General features: G+C 41.6%; 1 protein-coding gene across 2 annotated transcripts in view; it reads right to left on the bottom strand.

Annotated features, from left to right (window-relative positions):
• Positions 1-653: 653 nt before the first annotated feature.
• abl1 (c-abl oncogene 1, non-receptor tyrosine kinase) overlaps positions 654-16,355 on the bottom strand; it is a 34,715-nt gene continuing 19,013 nt past the window's right edge. For both annotated transcript variants that reach the window (XM_008424286.2, XM_008424287.2), the window contains 10 exons: positions 10,109-10,273; positions 9,194-9,489; positions 7,075-7,347; positions 6,791-6,875; positions 5,922-6,099; positions 5,311-5,495; positions 4,998-5,150; positions 4,825-4,914; positions 4,588-4,716; positions 654-3,825 (listed from right to left, as the gene is read on the bottom strand). In XM_008424286.2, the coding sequence (XP_008422508.1) occupies positions 2,153-3,825; positions 4,588-4,716; positions 4,825-4,914; positions 4,998-5,150; positions 5,311-5,495; positions 5,922-6,099; positions 6,791-6,875; positions 7,075-7,347; positions 9,194-9,489; positions 10,109-10,273 (3,227 nt within the window). In that variant the 3' untranslated portion in view covers positions 654-2,152. The remainder of the gene's footprint in view (positions 3,826-4,587; positions 4,717-4,824; positions 4,915-4,997; positions 5,151-5,310; positions 5,496-5,921; positions 6,100-6,790; positions 6,876-7,074; positions 7,348-9,193; positions 9,490-10,108; positions 10,274-16,355) is intronic.

Here is a 16,355-nt window from a genome sequence, read left to right as displayed (position 1 = left end):
TCAAGGATTTCTCCAACATCCGGGTATGTTTTTGACGATATAAAGCTCAAAAAAGTCGATTTCACATGATATAATCCCTTTAAAGTCCAACGTTGACTATCGTCAGTTTCTGTCTGGGTTCTTATAAAACCTTTTGTGTCCATTTTTTTTTTCTAGAGCAGAGGGAACCAAGTCCAGTCCTCAACAGATGTTAACAAGGAACTTTTAGGTGCGACCCTGCTTAAACACACCTGAATCAAATTGTTGAATTACCTCCTGACCGTGCCATCAAATTCGGGAAATCCCTGGTAACGAGCCATCTTTATTGATTCAGGAGTGTTGCAACTAGGGAAGAATGTAAAAGTTGCGGGAGACTAGCTCCTAAATAAGAACTGTTGCTGGAGACTCTAGCGAGCGGTTCTGAATCTGCAAAAATGTAATAAAAAGACTGGAAGAATGAATAAATATCTGATAGTGGCTGAATTAACATGAAAGATGGATTGAGGAACAGAATAATGGATAGAGAGCTCTGTAAATATAGGAAAGTCAATAAGTTTCTTTTTCTAAACCTGGAAAATACCTGAATTTCAATCTCCCTCTGGCTGTGCAGGAACATTCTTAAATGAAGCTATTTTCACTCGGTAAAGGAAGCCATAAAAACAGTCACACCCAGATTTATATTTCAAGTAGCTTTTGTATTTTACTGCAACAAAAAAAAAATTGCACCCAGGTTAGAGAGGAAGAATCATTTACAAATACAGGCAAACTTTGTTTATAAAACTTGGTGATTGAGGCTTAGACACAAAAGTAGAGTAGTAGTGGTATGTTCGGTACAGAAGAGGAATTAACAAAAGCAACAACAGTACCATTGAAGTCAAGGCCGGCAGCGGTGACTTTTGTCCAAAGGCTTCGCAGTCAGGCAGGGCACAGAGGATGAGACGATTACAGCACAAATACTGAAAATGTTCAAGGGATTCAGATAAAGGGGAAAACCCCCCCCCAAAAAAACAACATTACGGTGGAGTCTCACGTTAGTGTCTGTAATGGTCCCCCCCACCCTCTTTCAGTCATTTTGAAACAGCAATTGACAGACGCGTTAACATTTTAGTCCAGTGTTTCCCAAGGGGGTGTTTATTTTTTTTGTGGTGGTGGAGGCCCTCTGCAACAATCGCTCGTGTGTCAGGAACAGAGGCCTGTCGGGGAAACACCGAGTTCATCTGTTATCCAACAGCATGATGCTGCAGCAAGGCCAGGCTGCTACTAATGGCTGTTTTCACTGGCACAGAGAGGAAAAAAAAATTGCGTCAAAACTCCTTATACATATAAATTTAAAAAGACAAGTTTAGTCTGAGAAAAAAAAAAAAGATCCACTGGGTTGCAGATCATTAACCCAAAGATATCTTTTTTTTTTGGTGCTGCAAACATTTATATCCAATAAACACCAACTCAGCCACTCTCAAGCACAAGGCAGAACTCAGCCAAAGCCATACAAACATGCTTTAACCAATAACGCGGCCTCACTAGAAGTAAATGTTACGGGAGTGGTGGGAGAAGCAAAAAGAGACAAGAGGGTAATTCTCTCCACATTGTTATTTTATGGCACAAATGGCTGCAAAATACTGCAAAAAGCACCAATACAAAACAAACAGCAACACAATCTCGTCTTCCAGCACGCAACTAATCAGTGATGACTGATCGAACAAGTAAAAAGTGTAGAACAAAGTCAAACTACGCAGGTTTTCTCAGATTTTTTTTAAGCTGACAATAGATAAACAACTGGAAATGTTTTCTAAGGCAAGTTTGGATTTCATTAATTGTCATAGCAACATCACATCATCACTAAAAATGATTAAAAAAATATCAGAGGCCTTTTTATAATAATGTCAAGAGACCGAAGGGGGGGGGGACAGAAAATTAAATATGTAAAACATGATTATTTCAAAGATGATTGATGTAAAATTGGTCCACAGCCTAATTAAGGCTAAGATGACAATGTGCATACAAAGTTGCTGATCTTTTGAGTCCGTTTATGGCAACTACATGAGTCAGTAAGTGGGAGAAAACTGTAGTGTCAGCCCACACGGCTCCTCTCAATCATACTCCACCCATCAGCTCTCAGAGTGTCATGTGTCAAAGTTCATATCAGTTTCCCGTCTTGGCGCTTTATACGGCGCTACCTCTGAACAATGTCACTGATCTCTTTAACAGAGGACAGCAGCTTGGTAAAGTCCTGCTGCGCGTTGGCGCCCCCTGTGGCGGAGGGACAGATCTGAAGCTCACGCAGGCTAGTCTCGAGGTTGTTGATGGCCTCTCGAAAGGCGAACTTGTTCCTCATCTGCTGGATGGAGTCGACGTAGCTCATGCAGGACTTGGACAGGTTCTTCCCGGCCTCCAGCACGCCGCTGTGGCTGCCTGTCTGCTCTGACATGCGGGAGATGGCGGCACGCAGCAGCTCGGCTCCCTCCAGGACCATCTCGCGCGTCACCGCCGAATTGGGCGTGCGCTCACTGCCTTGGCGGGGTGTGGTCTTGCGGAGGGACGATCGGGTTTTGGCAATAGGGGTGAAAGCGGATAAGTTCTGATCGGCAGAGGAGGCGATGGTGGACGATGGGCCTCCCTGGGTCTGGCAGGAGGAAGAAGTGGTCACAGAGGTGGCAGATGCAGCCTTTATCGCTGGAGGTTTGGAGCCCAAAGAGCCCTTTTTGGGTCCCTCAGTGAAGGTTGAGCGGGCTTGGTCACTAGCAGCAGTTGTATGGTGAGGGTCTGAAATGAAAGGAAGGCCCTTAGTTTTGATGTCTGAGGGCGAAGATGAGGGCGAGGATACGGGGGATTCTTGAGTGGGGCTTCGTGGGATTTTGCCTGATTTGGGACCAGTAGGTGGTGGAGGAGGAGCCGGCTTGGGTTTATGCATCTTGTTTCTCTCCCTTAAAGATGCGTTCTCCAATCCATGCTTGTTCCTGCGAGCCCTGCACTCCTCTCCTGCTGCCCCCAGAGTAGGGAGCACATTAGCTTTTAGTTCTGCCTGGAGAGCACTGGTTTTGGAGTTCTCCTGACCCGCTAAGCCTGGTCTCTTCACCACTTTGGGTGTCGACGCTTGCGGACTGGAACCAGAACTGGAATCATTGTCTTTACCCAGGAAGGCAGGACAAATATCCGATGATGTGTTAAGACGTGGCGGGGGGGTCAGGGTGCCCATTCGACGGGCACTCTCTCCTTTCTGCTCGTTGGTCCTCTTCCGTGGCAGAGCCGGCTTCCCTCCCAAAGTGCTGGAGTCGAAGTGGCGCTGGCCCAGATCTCGGGGGAGTGTCACAGACTTCCACTCTGTGCCATCTCGGCCGTTTGACATGACTGACGGCCAGAGGAAGCGGTTTGAATTAGAAACCCCTTCCTCTTCACTGGGTGGCGTTGTAGCCGACTTGCTACCCGGGCTTGGCAATGAGGGGGGGCCCTTTTTACGGGGGTACAGAGACCCCGGGTAGTTGGGAGTCCCACTGTTGTTGCCTCCTGCTCCATTGTTATTACCTCCCAAGAACTTTGAGGATTCGACACCATGTGTGGTGTCATTCAGAGACAACGATGTACCATTGTTGAAGTTGTCACCGTCTCGGGGATCAGGAGTCACTACCCTCCTCTCAAAGGAAATGTCTGTCCTGGTGAAAGAGGAGCTTCGTTTGGGCGGAGCTGGTGCGTTCTTTTTCTTGATCTTGATGCGGCTGAGAAAACTATTACGGGTCTTGTTGTCTTTGGGGATTAAGCGGTCGTCTTCATTTAGGTTATTGTCCAGCAGAGGGCGCTCTTTCCTGGGGAGCATTGGCGATGATACAGGCACCTCGGGTTCCACAGGGTCTAAGGAACAGCACAAATAGGTCAGTGTAAGGTTGGTGACATACTATGCCTGACCAAAGTCTTTGTCCCCCTAAACCTCTTTACATTAGGACATTAAAGCCACAGCCCTTACTGCATTTTATTGGGATCTTATGTGACAAACCAATACATAGTGTATAATTGTTAGCTGTAAGAGGCAAAAGATGGAAGGATGCTTCTCAAAATGTTTTACCAATAAAAATCTGGCCTGTTCATGGATTTAGCATCCATAAACTGAGCCATGGCGGTTGTGCAAAAAGTTGTTTTTTTCCCATGAGCTCAGCTGATGGGAGTTAATTTCTTACCGATCAGGTTACTTCCTCGCCTTTGCCTATCTGTGGTACTTAAACAAATATATTAAGCACCTCAAAGGTGACAAACTGAAAAAGGTGTGTCAATACGTTTACAAGGATTTAATATAAAAGTTTAGCCATACTTTGATGGACTGAAAGACAAAACTATTAATTATTTCAGAAAAGTGAACATTTACAATACAATAACATTTATTGTATTGTAAAAAACAGTAAGTCCTAGAAGTTCAACATTTGAAAAAAATACAAGCTCATCAGTTGATCATTTTAAGTTTTCTAAATTAAACAATTGTGGACATCTGGATATGAAATTTTGATTTATTTTCATTTTATAGTTAATTTTAACTCCTATTTACTTAAACCATCTTTGTTGTTCATTAGATGTAATGAACAACAAGCTGGAAGGGCGCGCTACATTGCGCATGCATCCCACCTGGACTGTCTCTGTTCCGGTTCTCCATGTTCTTATGGAGCGTCCTGGTTTTGGTTGGCAGCTCTGGAGCCTGCTGGATGGAGGCTAATGTTGTCTTCTTCCCCTTCTTCCCCAATTCCTTTTCAACCTCTATTATTTGGCGAAGCGTTGGCAAAACATGAAGAGTTACACTTAGGGGAAAAAATTTAATAAATAAATAAAAAATGTGATTTAGATGATGAGGGAAGCAAGACTGACCGTCAGAGATGCTAGACTCCTGAAACATGGTTTCGAAGGCTTGATGTGTTTCAGCAAAAGATGGACGCTCTGAGGGATTCCACCTCCAACCTGAGAGGAAGAAAGTGTAAATAAAGCTGAAAAGAACAAAAGATCTTTTCCATCAGTTTGTAGATTGATCTTGCAGCACTCACAGGCTCTCATAAGTTCATAGACCTTCTCTGGACAGCCTTCTGGTCGTTCCATGCGATAGTCTCTTTGCAGCAGCTCATAGACCTGGGACAAGTCAATGCCGGGGTAAGGAGACATGCCGTAGGTGGCGATCTCCCACAGCAGCACCCCGAAAGCTAACAAAATAAAAACTAAGCAGTTAGTTTTGTCTTGGCTAAAATATATTTTAAAAAAGTGTCTTTAAAGAGTCCACAGTGGAAATTTGCTATGGTTCAGTCTAATAAATTTAAACAGTAGCTGTAAATTCCACTGCTGCTCAAGAGAGCATAAACTTACCCCAGACGTCAGACTTTATGGAGAATGTGTTATAGGCCAGACTCTCTGGAGCAGTCCACTTGATGGGGAACTTGGCACCGGCGTGAGCCGTATATGTATCTCCAGTCATTAATCTGCTCAAGCCGAAGTCTGCGACCTTCACCAGGTGGTTCTCCCCGACCAAACAGTTCCGGGCAGCCAAGTCCCTGCGGGACAGAACCCAGGAGGAATAGGGAGCTTTGTGACTTTAAGAAAATGAAATAAAAATAATCCTAAACCTAAATGATTACAACGATAAAATGAAAAGCTGAAAGCAGCACTCTCTACTCTCTTCTGCTGCGGTGCTGGATTTCAACTTTTGGAGCGGTATTGAGTCATAAGCCGAGTTCTGACAGGCTCCAGAATTGAAGTGCAGTTTGAAAACATAAAAAACATAAATCATGCTTTGCAGATGTAAAGGAGCGTATTGAACATGCCAGAACAATAACAATGGCTTCTCTGTGATGCATCGAGAGTTAAAGAACTGCACAAGAATAAGAAAAATTATTTAATACTTAACATTATAAACGTTTTCCTTTTGTTTCCATCAAAGTATATGATAAATGTGTGATACTCAAATGTAATATAGTCACCTGTGTATAAAGTTTTTTTTCTCCAGGTACTCCATGGCAGATGAGATCTGTGTGGCCATGTACAGCAGCACCACGGCGTTGACCTCCTCTTTGTTGCACTCCCTCAGGTAATCCAGGAGGTTGCCGTGCGTCATGAACTCTGTGATGATGTAAAATGGTGGCTCACGTGTGCACACACCTGCAAGTACAAAAATCAAAACGCTGGATGAAGCTTAACATTTCAACCAGCAATTAATTATTGGTTTAGCAGTGCTACGTTTTCCTGGCTGGGGAACGCAGCTCTGCACTGCTTGTGGAAAGCTGAGATTTAATGCCAAATTCGTGGCGTGCAATAACAGCCGTCACATGGACAGACTCTCCCACCTGAGCTGTGGATCTCTGCAGCTACTCCACAGTTACAAAGGGCCTCTGGGCTGCTTCTCTTATTAATAATACTTATCCATACCCTGTCAGTTTTTAAGCAAATTGTCAGGTCATAGATCAAACAATTCTCAGTTAGAAAGCTTGGGATATTATTTTCTAACCTAACTCTGCTCTAAATTTCTCTACAACTGTATCCCTGATCTATTTTGAGTCTTTGTTCATCTCCAAGATATGTTTCGTTCACTAATATTCTCTAGCTAATCTCTAGGGTCTTCTACAAACAGCTAAAAGTTAAACTAATACTCAGCAATTAAATAGCAAATTTAAAAATGACTTGGTTGTACTGGATTTTACTTTACGTAACAGAGTATATAGAGGGTTAAATACAAACAAATAACAGTCTGTTGAATAAAATTCCTCCCACTTCACAATTGTCCACTACTTTGTGTTGGTCTGTCACATTTAAATCTAATAAAAAAAATAGTTCAACTGATTTTTAAACATACCTAAAAGCTGCACCAGGTTGGGGTGTTTAATCTCTTTCATAACCGCAGCCTCCTTGAGAAACTCCTCCACCTCCATTGTGTCCTCCTACAAAGTTGTTTCCATAAAGGAAGAAGTGAAAATTTAAAAAAAAAGTTAGGATTAAAGTGTAGTTGCGTCTCTGTGGCAGCAGAGGGCAGCACTATTCAGCCTGACTAAGGAATTATATCTGCCACACTCCTAATATATTATGCCGGAGTTAAAATGTTTCCACAAGCTTGCATAAGAAGGATTTCTTTCACCTAACCTTAAGTGTCTTGACAGCCACAGTGAGGTTGTACTTCTTCCAGACACCTTCATACACCTCGCCATATTGGCCCCCACCCAGTTTGTGCTTCATGGTGATGTCAGTGCGCTCCATTTCCCACTTGTCGTAGTTGGGAGAAACTCCATAGATGGTGGGCTTGTTGCGTTTCGGTGCAGGGTAATGCAGCGTGGTGATGAGGCCGTCCTGCACGGTGGAGTGGTGGTGCACCAGCTCCGCCAACGTGGTGAAACGGCTCTCTGACGACACGTAGAGCTGGGGGAGGACAGGGTTTTCACATCTGAGTGAATGCTTATTTAAAACACTAGGAAAAAAATGAACTAATTTATTGTACGTTTAACAAAAACATTTTAGAAACTAAAGTTAGGTGCAACATTTTAACATTTCAACAAAAACTTTTCATTAAACGACCAATGCTAAAACACACTGTGTGGAAACATTAAGCTAAGCTATTGCTGGAAACAGTTATATCTGGAAAAGTTCAGATCTTGGTGCGTCCCAAGCAAGGCATTCATCAGGAAGCTGGTGGACAGAAGTGTGTTGGTCAAGGCTCAGTAGACAGACTTTTCCATTATTCCACTGTTGCATAATACTAAAAATAGTTTCCTTGTGCATTACTTTATGTTAATAACCTTGAGTGCATAAATTAAGGGAATACAGAGGAAAGAATAAAAAACATTTAACTGGCAAAAATACAGAGGCCGTCTCAGAGCTGTTGTTATCTTCAGTTACTGGGGAAGTCCATCATACCAGACTTCTGACTTCCAGCTCAGAGGGATGATGGAAAACCATCATGAGAATGGGGAACCTTGTCTGCTTTTCTCGGTCTGTGTTTGTGCATTTTCATTTTTCATGAGTGAGTGTACATACTCTGTTGAATCTGTCTGCGTAAAGCATGTCTCAGCATAGGAGTCAGAACCCAAGTCGGGCCTTGTGCGTTTGGTGCTTATTACACGATGCATGGTCGCGGTCGGAGGCATTCTCGTCATAGCTGGAGTTCTTGAAGCTTTCTCACCTCGCTTCATCACAGACAGGAAGGTGACGCGGGAGTTCTTGAGGAAATCTCACACCAAGAATTTCAGCCAGTCTTTACCCACATACCCCTCCATAGATAGTTTTATGTTAAAAAAATATCCTGTGAAATTTTCAAGCGACTGACATCAAACATGTTGAACAAAGGATATACATTTTTTATCCATTATCTACTGAATCAGGGGTTCCTGTTCTTTGCCTACATTGAAAATTGTTTTGTTTTCAGAAGTTTATCAAAGTTTTTCACTGCCTATATATATATATATATATTTTTTTAAAAAGGTGTTTTATGTTACCAACAATAAGGACTAGTTAAGAATAAACTCTGGTCACCAAATTATTTCTAGGTAAATAACTCTCACTAAGCATTAAATTTAATTCTCTCAACAAGGTAGTAATCTTTTAAATATAGTTGCAGGAAGCTTTGCATATTTACTAAGTACAGGAAGGACTGGTAGAACATGAGATTGTGCAAGCAGGATGCTGCTAAGTCCTTCCTTTGTAGGAACTAAATCAGGGTAAAAAGATCTGCAATGCTGTTGCTACTCAGAACTGACAAGTAAAAGCCCTTCCTTTTATAACTTCCTGCTTGCGTTTTTCTGACTAGTACTAGGGGAAAAGGGCAAAAATGCACCAGGACAGATAGGACACCATTAATGGTTCAGTGAGAATACTTCAAATGATGCCATTTTGCCATATTGTGTTGTAAAAATGTATTTAAGCAATAGCAAATATATTATTTTTTTCCAAAAAGATAACCCGAGTAAAAACAAACAGCAAATTTATGATTTCCTTTATGAAAGGTGGAAAAAACTATCCAAACCAACATGGCTCTAATGTAAAAAAGTGAAAACCTTCCAAAACCTAAGAAAAGGTTATGCCACCCCCAGGCATCAACAGCTACCACTAAGCCTTTGAATCTTTTTCCATCACTGTGGAGGAATTTTGGCTCACTCTTTGCTTTATTTCTGTCACTCTGAGGTATTTTTGAGAATGAGCAGTCAAGATTGGATTTGAAACTTTAACTGCAAGTACACTTTAAAGCGTGTGCGTCTCCAGTGGTTCCCACCTTGCCATCTGACGCAGTGTTAATCCTGTAATGGTAGACTCTCCCCTCATACCGCAGGGAAATGGACCTCTGTCCGGGGCTGCTCTCGCTCTCCCGGACCAGGAAGCTCCCGTTGATGCCCGAGCTGAGCAGGTACTCGGCAGCATTGCGTGACACGGGGCCGTGGTACCAGCTGTGCTTCTCCAGGCTGTTGACTGGAGTGATGTAGTTGGATGGCACCCAACCCTGGCCATTCTTGGTCTGAGCCTCGCACCACTCACCATTGTGGTTGTAACCCAGCACACGCAACTTCTCCCCTGCTCAATCAAAGAGAGTGAGATGAACCGCAATGTTTAGAGAATGGCAACTTTAGCCATGTTTACAGTTTTCTTAGATAATACTAGACATGCTGAAAAAGACAAGGAAGAAAGGAAGGAAGAAAGGAAGGAAGGCTACCAGCTTCAGCGTTTCATTATCAAAATAAAATGATTGCATTATCAGCATTATTGCTCAAGAACAGTGCAGACATTTTCTTGTTTACTCAAGTGGCTACAGTCCCTCCTTCCTTCCTGCATTTGTCTGTGTAATCCATCTGTAGCATTGTTTTACAGAAGGCTCAATGGAAAAAAAAGCCCATATATGTCTGAACATTTTCAGGAAGTGAATTGAGAACAAAGAGAATAACAGAAGGGACACAAACAAGGTGATTCCCAGATGTAGTCACAACGCTACAGACCCAGTTTCTACAATGTGACTGGATTCTCCTGCCATTTCAAGCCAGTAGGCAGATAATATTCTGCATTATGATAAAGCCAAACTTTACTAGGAAGTATAAAGTAAGGACAAAACCCCTACTTTTCCAGACTGCTACTTATTTTCTAGATATGGAAATTTGGTTTTCAATAAAAAATAAATAAATAAATAAAATCCTCTCACCTTTAGTGATGCTTAGTGTGTTGTCACCACTTGCTACAAAATCATAGAGTGCAACAAACAAATTGGGGTCATTCTCGCTAGGTCCTGCCAACAGGTTCTCTTTGGAGTTCCAGCGAGCCGCTTCAGACAGACCCTGACCCTCAAAGTCTGGTCTCTGGAGAGCTTCTGGAAAAACAAACAAACAAAACAAAAACACAGGTTGGTGGAAATATTTACAAATATCAGAAATACATGAAGAAATGTGACATGGAAAAGTTTCTGACAAGAAAGACATCCAGCAGCTTTGCTGCAAAAAAACAAACAAAAAAAAAACTCATAACCATCTAAAATAAGAAGATATGAAGCAGCATTTAAGCTAAATGAATGTAATTATTGAAGAGTTAATAAAAGTGAGAGAACACCATAAAAGTCTATATTTCTTCACACATTTTGTAGCTGTTTGGGGGGCTTGTGGCGTGGAAAGCCATGCTCAATGTGAACTCTTTGGGAACATGTCTAGAAAACACTTCTTTATTGTGCTCTTTAATCTTTTCTACATCAGTTTCAGCTTCTCTTAAGTGCTCAGAGACGACTTCCAATAAAATCCCCAGCTGAGATGCTTCTGTGGGATTAAGCCAGCCCTTGTCATTGTTCATGCCTCTGCAACATGTAATTTCTTTTTTGAACAGACCAATCTCATTTTTAAGTATCTGTAAGATCTATATGCAGACAGTAAACTCACTTCTGCCCATGAGAATAATACTCCCAGAAGTGCTTTCAGGATCTTTGTGAAGTGGATGAGCATTAGCCTCACAGGGAATTTACTAGAGCTCAAAGTCATGTTCAGCATAAAGAGTCAAACACAGGTCATGTTAGACTGGTAAAAACCGATGGATAAATGTAAAAATGCAAAAAGGTTGTTGGTCACAGACGTAAAAAAAGGAAGTAAAAATAAAAAATTACCAAACTGGTGTTCATATTGAACATGACCCTGACGGCATAGTGTAAGACAGGATTACTGTAGTAGAGTTCTGCAATCAGTTCACTACAGACAATATGATTAGCATTTAACAAGTTCATTTTCCAAGCCAGACCTACAATAAAAACACTCCCGAAGGAACAGTAGGGAAGGTAACGGTTTTGATTTTGTTTTCATAAACAGATTTCTTTTGTCGATATGTGGAAAAGGCCAAACTGCGGCTTAGCATCATTAGCCTTATAGTTTTGTCAAAGCAAAATTACAAAAGCAAATAAATTGCTACTAGGACATTTCTGTTAAATTAAATAAAAAGGACAATGGAAATGACAAAATTTTTAAGATGCAAGTAAAAATACGGACATTTGAGATGTTTCAAGATGTTTTAAAATGAAGATCAATCAATAACAGACTTTTACAGAAACCTTGATGTCTTTGATCAAACATCTGTGATCTGACAAGTGATTGAGACATTGACTTTAACTGCAAAGGAAAATATTTCACATTAGGCTAAAAGAACAACCACATAATGACATTCAAGCAGAACTCCACAGAGTGATGATTTTATAATTCCTTCCCCAATTACAGAAGTCAGAGCCAGAGGGATTCATTTCTGTCTGAAAAACCTAAATTTTAGTGGTATGTAATGGCCAAACCACTTCAGGATGCTGCATATGTATTTTCAGTACAATCAGCTGATCTAGATCACACAAGACTAGAGATGTGATGATCAGATTTTTTTCTGCCGATACCGATCACCGATACTGATCACATAATTATTATTTTTTTAATCATAAGCACTACCGGTTACATTATGTGGAAAAATGAACCATTATCCATCCATCCATCCATTTTCTTACACCCTTGTCCCTCAGTGGGGTCGGGAGGTGCTTGTGCCTATCTCCAGCTAGCGTACCGGGCGAGAGGCGGGGTCACCCTGGACAGGTCGCCAGTCTGTCGCAGGGCAACACAGAGACACACAGGACACACAACCATGCACACACACTCACACCTAGGGGCAATTTGGAGAGGCCAATTGACCTGACAGTCATGTTTTTGGACTGCGGGAGGAAACCGGAGTACCCGGAGAAAACCCACGCATGCACAGGGAGAACATGGAAACTCCATGCCGAAAGACCGGGGCCAGGAATCGAACCCAGAACCTTCTTGCTGCAAGGCAACAGCTCTACCAACTGCGCCACTGTGCAGCCCAGAACCATTAATTCACCTCTTTTTCCAAGAAAAAAACAAAACAGGCATTGTGCAAATCATACTGCTATCAATAATACTATCTTTAACAGACTGAAAACATATGAAGGCTCTGAAGAGGCTAAATAATGCAAAGAGTGAAAATAAAACCTCTCAACATTGCCAAAAAATTCAAGTATAAAACTTAACATTCAAAGGCAAATRYAGGWTCCATTACAATAAACAATCCTGAGTTACTGAATGAAACCTTCCTGATAGCATGGCGGCTAGCTGATTACTGCTAGTTCTGATTGGCTGTTTCTGACTGAGCGGAGTAATTATGCAGAGCAGGGACTAGATCAATAATTTTTTCAGAGATTATCTGTCTCATGTTAGGACAGCGAAAGTTTTMATACGTATGTAAAGTGTATTTTTTTAAGTTAGATGCTGTAGTTTTAAACAGAGGTTCGGTGTGAGAGTCACTACCAGGTGGAGCAGAAGCAGCGCTCTCTGTCTGTGAAATATTACTACCTGTAGCGCAGAGCAGCGGTTCAACAGCGAGAAGGGAACCGGCGTCGAAGACTTAAATAATTTTGCGGGCTATTTGTTTAGCTTTCTGACAGTCATGCCAATGATCCAGGTGAGTGTTTGTAGCTGTGCGCTGCTTTACCTGCTATCTGATCGCTCCATATGTCTTTTTACTGCAGTGAGCCTCGATGTAGCCAAACTCCGTCAAGTATGGCATTGTTTTTATGCCATATTAGATTCGTCGTGTTGATGCATTTTAACGTGCTTCACCCCACGTGCTTCAATTTTCCGCCGCAACACGCAAACTTCCCCATTCACTCGGTGCATTATAGTTCCACATCGCTTATGATTTGTTGCTGCACGTTTGCGCAGAGTGAAGGAAAGAGGAGACCAGCTGCACAGGCTGCGAAATGAGATGCAGGTGATCGGTTTGTGTGATCGGCAACAAGAGACCGTGATCGGCGATCACCGATCATACACTTTTTCACGGAAATCGGCCGATTATGATCGGTGGCCGATCGATCGGCACACCCCTACACAAGACTTTGAATGTGTAACAACTGCCATTTTTGTTTTCTTATTACATTTCCAACCCTTATTAATAACCTAAGCTTCTTGATTAATACTCGTTATTGCTTGACTCGACATTAGTCAAGACATGGCACGAATGTGTATCTTGATAATGCTCCGGCAATTTAAACCAGAGGGTTGACTGAAGATTCAGCAAAATGTTGATAAAAAAAAGACAGAACAGAGGAGTTGCATGAATGAGATTATAGTTAAATATGATTCTATAAACATACAAAGACCCGGCTACCTGAACCTCAAGATCTAAGCTCATGTTTGAAGTCGACTACTGATGGATTTCAAGATCTTGAACAATAAGCAGACACCAAAGTGTTTCACAACTCTGGGAGAGTGAAGAGCCAGTTCATCACATGACATTGTTGACAAGTTGCAGGAATCCCTGTTTTGGAAGACAAGGAAGAGGAAAGAGTTCGACTCAGCAGTCTAGACCCATTACGAGGTTCTTTTTAGATCATAACATGCCATTTTGCTTCAAGGAAAAGATTAAATATTTGATCCAGACTCTGAAAACGCCATATTTTTGGGTCTTGGTGGTTGCTGGGGGAACAATACTCAGTCATAGACAAATAAAGGTCAGAAAGTCCTAATTAATACATTAAAACATGTCTCTAAAGGTGAAAGCTGGGTAATACTTGCTTAAAATAATGACTTTCATATGAGATGGCATTTTAACTTACCAAAGTTACAAACAGATGAGACCAGCAACGGTGCTGCATAGAAAAAGCAACCAGTGAAAAAAAAAAAGATGTGGATCTGAAATTAAGGATGACTAACCTACTGAAAGCATAGCCAGGTTATTAAGTGTGAGCAGCAATAGCCACACACATGCACTTGAAAGGCCTCAATTATTGGAGCTCTTCATGCAAGGGGGAAAAAAAGCACACTGATGCTTTCTAGCCCATATAAAACACACATGAAAAAGAAAAATCGGGTGACAAATGAAATCCGCAGGGGAACCAAGAAGGAAAACGAATGAGAATAATTCTTCATCAGACTAAAGCTTTGTGGAGCTGCGAAGAGGGAAAATTACAGCATGAATTGGCTTCATTTCTGAGATGACCGTCAAAATGATTAAACGAGTGTGAGGCTTGTAAAAACTTCAGAGCAATGACTGCGCAGTAAGAGTGAGGGAAGAGAACAAGGTGAAAAAGATCTAAAACTTTAATCTTAAAGATCGGCAGTCAACCTGGTGGGTCCCACATTGGTAACTTGCTTTTGATTTTATTTCATATTTAAGATATACAGATATACCATATACTTACATACAAAAAATTACTTTTTCTCTCCTAAGGTTGAAACAGATTAAACCTTTTCTGTTTGATTAGTCAGAATAATCAAACAGATTTCTGTAGAATAAGTTCAAGTGGAATAAAAGATTTTATTTACTTTGTTCACATTAAGAATTTTTCATTTATTTCCTAGGTATTTGGCAGAACAGTCTTAAAACCTGGTGACTTGGATCAGACATTTTGGGTATTCTTCCACTAGATGGAGTTGGCCAATTTTCTCCAGACAGAACTGATGTAATCAAGTGGAGTTTGTAGACCATCGTGTTCACTGACAATCAAAAAAAAAATCTTCTATGGCATTGAGATGTGGGATTTGTGAAAACCACCCCAAAACACCGTCTATGTTATCCTTAGACAACTACACAAGTCACTTGCTGGTATGCTTAAGGTCACAGATCACTGGACAGGCACATTTGTGCCCAAGCTTCAGGTTCTTGGCTGACGAAGTCTGGGCTGGCTCTTTAAATATTGTCTTAATGGTTCCATATCAAGTTCTTCCTTCCTGTTGAAGTGCATCAGTCCCTCCAACAACTCCACAATATGACATTACCACTTATCGGCACTAAACCTGGGATAAGAGCCCAGATGTTTCATTTAGCGCTGGGCGATGTGGTCTAAAATTAATAAAGATCAAGTCTATTTGTAAGTTCCACTTTTGTTTCGAGAGATTTGTCATTTTGATCGATTACACATACCTGACCATCTGTAAAATCCCATCTGATAATATTTTCTGACCTGGACAATGAACTACATGCATCTTATTCTGCAAGAGCTGACAGTCAGTTGAAGAGTTATTTACAATGCATGCGTCTCCGCTGCGCTGCCCCTGTGCACTTCGTTGCTGTAGCAGAGCAGCGATTACCTTAATTTCTACTCCATGGCTCTGCTCCACTGTCAACCCTAGAAGGGCTCCAAGAAGCATTTGAAATGAGAGATTGCACACAAAAAAAAATCAAGTGGTAAAAGGGATGAGAAGTCTTATAAAATACTCTAGTTCTCAACTTCCAAAACTAATATTTTTCCCTCTGTTGCTGTCTCACGTCTTCTGCCTTCACTGATGCTCCTACTGCAACTTGAGTGAGAGAAATTTGGGCACAATGCTTTTCAGTGTGTCTGGTGAAGGGAGTGCATCCTGCTGGATTTCCTCCCACGTCCCCTCAGTTCAGAGTGTAACGGCGACTTCTGATTGCTTCAAATGGAGAAATGTTCCCGGATTTAAAAACTGGCTTAAGTGGCGCTTGTAATTCCAGTTTATGGTGCAGCAACAGAGCTCAGAGTCAGCCTGCAAATCAACATATAAACCCTTAAAAATGTGATTTTACACTAGCGAGCACAAGTGGGTTCCTGTTTAAAAGTGTTCATTCAATATGCCATTTAAAAAGTGACAGGTAAAAACAGATTGCCTGGACTTTTTTAAGCCTTCTATTAAAATGACACACACAGCACAACCTCTGACTTCAGAAACTCAAGAAAAATATCTGCAGAATAAAAAAAACGAGAGAAAAAAACAGCATCCTTTTGTACCATATACACAAACCACTTACAGTTGTTACACCAACTTGAAGAAAAGCAGTGTCATTTTCCTTGTTCACAGTTCCAGGAAAGTTTGTCAATACTTGCCGAGTCTCTGGTTCCTCAATAACAGATAAATCTGGTGGTTCAATGCCTCCCAATTTGAACGAGTGGGCCCTGGTGTAAA

This window comes from Poecilia reticulata, linkage group LG12 (assembly GCF_000633615.1).
Source record: "Poecilia reticulata strain Guanapo linkage group LG12, Guppy_female_1.0+MT, whole genome shotgun sequence".
Classification (NCBI taxonomy): Eukaryota; Metazoa; Chordata; class Actinopteri; order Cyprinodontiformes; family Poeciliidae; genus Poecilia; species Poecilia reticulata.
Note: the sequence above shows the minus strand (reverse complement) of the source record. Positions and strands in the feature narration are given on the sequence as shown.